The 6,251-nt window shown below is 38.4% G+C and overlaps 1 protein-coding gene across 3 annotated transcripts; it reads left to right on the top strand.

Annotated features, from left to right (window-relative positions):
• The first annotated feature begins 356 nt into the window (after positions 1–356).
• On the top strand, positions 357–5,166 carry LOC113013528 (uncharacterized protein PB18E9.04c-like). 3 transcript variants are annotated; one of them, XM_026154525.1, is made up of 7 exons: positions 357–402; positions 1,375–1,731; positions 1,926–2,132; positions 2,612–2,704; positions 3,946–3,983; positions 4,064–4,219; positions 4,630–5,166. In XM_026154525.1, the coding sequence occupies exons 1-7, from the start codon at positions 363–365 to the stop codon at positions 4,783–4,785; spliced, it is 1,047 nt and encodes a 348-aa protein (XP_026010310.1). In that variant the 5' UTR covers positions 357–362; the 3' UTR covers positions 4,786–5,166. The 3 variants fall into 3 exon arrangements, with proteins under 3 accessions (XP_026010310.1, XP_026010308.1, XP_026010309.1); XM_026154523.1 differs by having other exon boundaries at positions 2,603–2,704; XM_026154524.1 differs by having other exon boundaries at positions 366–402; positions 1,378–1,731; positions 2,603–2,704.
• Positions 5,167–6,251: the final 1,085 nt, after the last annotated feature.

Below are 6,251 nucleotides of genomic sequence, written 5' to 3'. Positions count from 1 at the left end.
AGAGTTTAACTGACAATTTTCAAATAGGAAAGGCAAGTAAAAATGCACATAGAACTACTTGGTTTGAAGTCTACTGTCATATGAATTGTTCTTTAAACATCAACACTCAACCTACCAGAGCCAGTTACTTGGAGTTCACACAGTTGTAATTCCATTGGGTCTATGACTCTGTAAATAAGCAGCTGTTCACTAACAACTTTACCAAAAGTGTATGTGTGTGTGCGTGTGTGTGTATGCATGTGTGTGAGTGAGGTTTGTTTGAAGAAGGGACCACATCATAAAAGAGAAGTGAAAACGTCCTCGTTTGAAAGTGAAAACAGAAGAGAAGCCACCTGAATATCAGTATGCCTCAGAACCTCAGTATGAAAGTCTTCCGTGCTTTGGTCTGTTTCATCTTTCTTGGTGGGTCAATTTATTAATATTTCTTTAATTTTGTTAGTCTCCGTATTATTTGTCTTTGTTTCCTTTTTATTTCTAGTTGATCAGTAAGTTTAAGCTTCTTGTTGAGCAGTTGTAGCGATAAGCTGTTTCAGCATTTTTTCATTTTCTTCTGCCTCTTACATGTTATTGGTTTCTGTGGTTAAATGCAGAGTTGGAAAGAGTCAGTCAAACATGCAGTTCACTGGAAGTACAACTAAACCTGTGAAGAACTAAAAACTGCTTTAGCAAAGACAAGAAACCCTTGAAATGATAGGTAAAGCAGTTAAATGTTACCATCATTTTCGAAAGGTACTCAGAGTTGGTTCCTTGTTTGCTGTACCATTCTCATCTTTTGTGAAGCAAAACATTAGAGAACAAGTGTTGACAACCTGAAAGCTTTGGATGTTAAGCAACAAAAAAGACAATTTTAACCTGTAAACATCCAAAAAGCAGATTAAGATGTCGTCATAAATAAATGAAATTCACAGTCATTTGTCTATATTTGTTACAAGTTTGTAAATTTGCATATTCGTAGTGCTTCCTCCCTTAAATGAAATATCTACTTTGCAAGTTGCCCTGTTGTCATCTGTTCTCGTAAAGTGTAACCAAACTTTTGAGCGTTTGAGCCGCTTAGGCGCCATGTTTCCTGCCAGGTAAATGAGGCTCTCAACAAGAACCGGTTCCCACTGTTTCGATTAATTAGAATTGTTTATCATTAAATTTGTGACTCTGAGTCTTCCTCAGCAAAAGGTTTGTGTAGATGCCAACAAAAACCAGGAAGTCCATGGTTTGCAAATTCAAATAACTAAAACATAAGTTAAACATACTGAAAACGCTGACTTAACTTGAAAAGTTGTGTTAAAGTGAAGATTTGTCTTCTTTCATTTTAATATATCTTCTTAGGCTGCAAAATTTTACGAGAAGAAAGTAACTAGTGATTTATTGTATTTTCAGCAGGACTGCAGGATGCAGGATACTCTGGTTTTGTTAATGCAGAAACTCCCATCTATACAGAAATGGAGGGTGGAAGCATCACAGTTAAATGCACATTTTCTTTAACTGGAAGAAGGAGACTCTTCTGTACGGGAAAATGTGAAGAAGGAAACATTCTCATTGACACAACTGATGACTCAGCGCAGAATGGCAGATACAGCATTAAATATAAAGAAGGATTTTATCCATTACATAAGACAGTTCTGAATGTGAGCATCACACAGCTGAGAAGATCTGACTCTGGAATGTACAGATGCTCTTTGGACAGAATTTTGCCATTTGATTCAAATGAAGAATTTGAGATTGTTGTCACAGACGGTGAGTTGACTAAATGTCATGTTTGTGAAGACATGAAGAATTATTTTCTTTCAAGTGACTCATAATATTTAGACAAAATTGGTTTTATAAATTCTTCTGTAAAACACAGAACAACCCCAAACTGTTTCTCGCATGAACACATACAAACTTCTTTGAGTAGTATTGTTGTGATTGTGGATGTTTCATCTTCACAGCTTCAGTGACCTCAAAACCAAAGTCTACTGTGCAACCTTCGCCAGTTTCAACATTTCTCTCATCAGCCCCCATGACAACAGCAACAGTGACAACATCACCAAAGACCCCAACATCACAGAGTTTAAATTCCATTTCAGGAGGCACCACACCTTCACCAGCCTCCTCTTCAACCTCCAAACAGACACAGACACCTCTTCCAAATTTAGGTACATTATATATGTATATATATATATATATATATATATATATATATATATATATATATATATATATATATATATATATATATATATATATATATATATGTGTGTGTGTGGACTAGGATGTCCTCCGGGCCTGTTAAATTTCAAGTGTGTTTATAACTGAGCCACCTGCACGTCCTTTAAACGAGTAAATGGTTGGAATAGTATACACGCATCTGTTCTTTTAAGTAAAAAGTTCAATAAGTGTAAATAAAACATGTAAAATCAGGCAAATATTACACTAAACTGCTCTGAGCAGCTGTAAAAGTTTCAGTCATGCTTGATAAGCAGTTTGTCTGGTGAATGTTTCAATATTTGTGGTAAGTATGCCAGTCCATATGACACTGGGTGTATGCAGTTTTTTCTGAAAAGTGAGTAAAGCCTTTAGGCCATATATTTACACTGTTTGACTAAAACAAATATCTTGTGGTAAGTTACTGCAGGTACGCTGCCTGTGGTGGCTCTTATTCTGATCACTGTCTTACCAGTGGCTTTGCTGATTTTCTGCAAGAAGAGGAGGGCCAGTAAACCTAAAGGTGAGCCTAAAGTAAACATGAACATAAGACAGTGTCTTCATCACTTCAGAAAACACGGTATTGATGTCTATCGCCAACCTTAAACAAGCTGCCTTGCAAAAATGTATTAATATATGTAGCTGGTAATTCTTAAAAGTGCTTCTGCATCATGAACCCTGATTCCTCCCCAGCTCCCTAATCGAAGCTTGAGGCTTATGAGGGCAACTTATGGCAACTTTCTCACTTTAAAAAAAGTTCTAAGTTGCATAACAGTATCATCGCTCTGCCATATTTACCATAAAGTTTCTGTTTAACACCTTATATTCTTAGACTCCTAATGATGATACTGTTATACACTATGTTGTTGAACAAACATTTAGAGATCTAAGATTGAGTCAAAGTAAAAATATATATATAGCTTTGAATGACCAAAGAAACCACAAAGTTTTATCATCACTTCATTATTACAGTAAAAGGGGATCGAAAAACTGGATATTTGATGAGTGTTTAAAGTTAAAGTCATAAACACAACATCTGAGGTGCAGCCAGATGTGGCAGCTTCATGGCTTGTGATTTTGCTGTGGCAGTGAATGCAACTCTAACACCCATCTATGCCTCTCTATTTTTAACCACACGACCAGATGTTCATTTAGGATTCAGAACCGTGACTAGTCACAGCAAGTTATTGAACTCCTGACAGTTGTGAAGTCAGTAATCTTTGCAGTTTCTTATTAGAATAATGAGTGAAAAATTTTAATCAGGATAATAATCTTTGAACTCCTTTGGTGTTAATGAATTGATGACAACAATGAGGCAACCCCCCCAAACAGGAATCGTTTTACAACTGGAGACCACTGACAATTTTACCTTCCCCATCTTTTGTCTTCTGTATTTTTGACTAATGTCACTACTGGTAGAATGAGGTGATACCTGGACCTTACACAGGTTGCATAGATAGTCCAACTCAGCAACATCAGCAGGGCTGGTATTTGCTACTTTGTGCAAAATGACCTCCAAAAGGTGTACTAGTGTGAAGGTCTCTGACTAAATAATCAGAAAAAGACTTCATGAGGGTGGCCCGAGTTGCCAATGTACTTTAGTGGGCCCTCTGTTCATTACCTGGCACCGTGGAGCCTGACTGACATTTGCCAAATGAGATTAATTGACATCTGATGTGTTTTTAAAGTGTTCCCTTAGGTTTTTTTAAACAGCGTTGGAGCAGCATATTAAAGACAGATGTTTACTGTTTGCATGTTCTTCAGGGCCTCCTGTGGAAACAGAGCCCCCTGACATTACAACGGTGAGTTTTAGGAATTACAAGACACCTGAACTTGATTTTAGCTTCATTTGATTTCAATTAACTTTTTTTTTGTCCTCCAGGCCAGTCAGTTGTATGAAGAGATCAGAGAGGAGGACAGATTGAGCAATTTACCTCCTGAAGGAGTATTTTCAATTTACACCACTGCCAAATGCCCCCAAGGAAACAGAGTTGAAAGCACAGATGACTACAGCCTTGTCATCTGTCCTCAGAACAAAGTAAGTACTTGATTTTTCAGGTTTCATGCCAGAGTATTTTTGGATTTTATCAGGTAGTGGGAACTGTGGAATCATCCATATAAAGATCATGGTCCTCTTACAGTCAAGGATTCAGGATGATTTCATAAGAAGCACTTTGTGTTGCTGCAATTTGTTTTTGCATCATTATAGTATCTATTTCTGTGATTTCTACCTATTTTCTTTTTCTTTTCTTCTTTTCCTTTTTCTTTTTTTTCCCCTTTTTTTTTTTAACTAACAAGGCACAGCTGGGTGTAACCCCCTTTTTTAAATGATGTAAACTGTGAAAAAAAGAAATGTGAATTTGTACTATATAAATTTGAATCTTTGTGCATCTGTACAATTTAATTTGTTTAGAAAATAGTTTCTAAAGACTGATTTGTATCTTCCAGAGTGAAGAGAACTTGAGTAAGCTTGCTGCCACCAACAGCGCCCCCTGTGGCCATGCAGATGTTTTGTACTCCACGCCTCATGTACATTTCAGCACAGCCAACCACACCAAAGACGCCTCACCTCCTCTGTATTCTACTGTTGGAAACCATCAGTAGTAATGTTATTACAGGCTTATTGCTATGATAGTTGTAGTTTGTTCAGACCAACTGGTAACACAAACGTTCTTCCATTAATCATGCCATTGTGATTTTTATTAGTCAGGGAAACAAGCAACTGCTGAAATAATGGATTTCATAGTGGATCAACAGGCATAACTGATTTGTAGCAACCTGATCATAGTCCATTGGATAGTCCACCTTTGTATTTAGCTGAGGAGTTTATAGAAAGTTAGCCTGTAGTTGATAACTACTTAAAAGTAGTTGGTACTAACTTCACACAACTTTGCACATGAAGAAAAGTTCTGTTTTAGTGCAAAGGAAAAAAAATACACGAACAATAATCAATGATCAAAGGTAATAAAGTAGTTCACACAATGATGATTGACTGATGATTCAATGACTAATGATTATCAAATAATAAGAAAAATAGTAAAATTATAAATAACATTTCCAGTGAAGTTTATATTAAAGCCCGTTTTTTACATAATCTTTGAGAATTTCTGTATTTTGTTTGTTACGGAGTATAGCATGGTGGGAAAGGACGGAGAGAAACCCCCCCCCCCCCCCCCCCCTAAGTTTTGTTGGTTTTGTTTTTGAGTTTGTTTTGGATTAATTGCATGTTTTTGTGTTTATTTACGGTTGTTGCACCTGTGTGGGAGGGGAGATTTTACTCTAGCCCAGCTGCCAGTGAGGCGGAGTTGAATACAGGGAGCGGCTGATTGGAGTTCCTCTTTATAAAGGGGAGAGGAAGCAGGAAGTGTTTTTGTTGTTTTTAGTAGGACCTTGGTGAAGCAGGAGAGCCCCGGAGATCCAGGACAAAGTGTGCGCATTTTTAATAGAAAGGATCTTTTTTTAGCCTGGCCTGGTTTTTGCTTTTAACGGAACGGAGGACGTGGAAAGGAGGACGTATTCCTATGGAGCTGTGAGAGGACGTGCTGGAAAAGAGAGGACGTGCTGGAAAAGAGAGGACGTGCTGGAAAAAAAAGGGACGTGTTGGAAAAGAGGAAAACGAGCACTAGACTGGAGACCTCCTGCGCCCCGATAAGAAGAACTGGACCAGCTCGGGGAAGTTTAACTGCCGGGAGGTAATGTGGAGACCCAGCCTCGAACAAAGTTAAAGCCTGAAAAGGTGGGTGGCAAACCTGTTTTAGGGAGCTGCAGGATTGATACGGTTGGTTGCGTGTTCGTGCAGTGACCCTCTCTCCCCTGTTTGTAACTAGGCGAAGAACTCGGACCGCGGTGGTCTTTGGGCTTTGGATCCCTGGCCGGGGTCGTCTTCAGCCGGTAGTTTGCCTAGAGGGAGAACAAATAAATTTTGTGTAACCCATTGCAGTGTGTGCGTGGTGGTTTGTTGCTGGTCCCTACTAGAATTCCTATTCTTTTTGCACGGAGGCTCTCTTAACAGACCTCCCGTAACATTTGGCGTTTGTCGACAGGATTTGTGACCAGTATACAAACCTACC

This window comes from Astatotilapia calliptera, chromosome 20 (assembly GCF_900246225.1).
Source record: "Astatotilapia calliptera chromosome 20, fAstCal1.2, whole genome shotgun sequence".
NCBI lineage: Eukaryota > Metazoa > Chordata > Actinopteri > Cichliformes > Cichlidae > Astatotilapia > Astatotilapia calliptera.
This window is presented reverse-complemented; position numbering and strand designations above follow the sequence as displayed.

What these genes read in the sequence shown, in the direction of transcription:
- LOC113013528 (XM_026154523.1), top strand. Translation starts at nt 363, where the DNA reads ATGAAAGTCTTCCGTGCTTTGGTCTGTTTCATCTTTCTTG. An exon ending in GACACCTCTTCCAAATTTAG is followed by an intron (nt 2,133 to 2,602) that starts GTACATTATATA and finishes TCTTGTGGTAAG; the next exon opens with TTACTGCAGGTACGCTGCCT. An exon ending in TCATCTGTCCTCAGAACAAA is followed by an intron (nt 4,220 to 4,629) that starts GTAAGTACTTGA and finishes TGTATCTTCCAG; the next exon opens with AGTGAAGAGAACTTGAGTAA.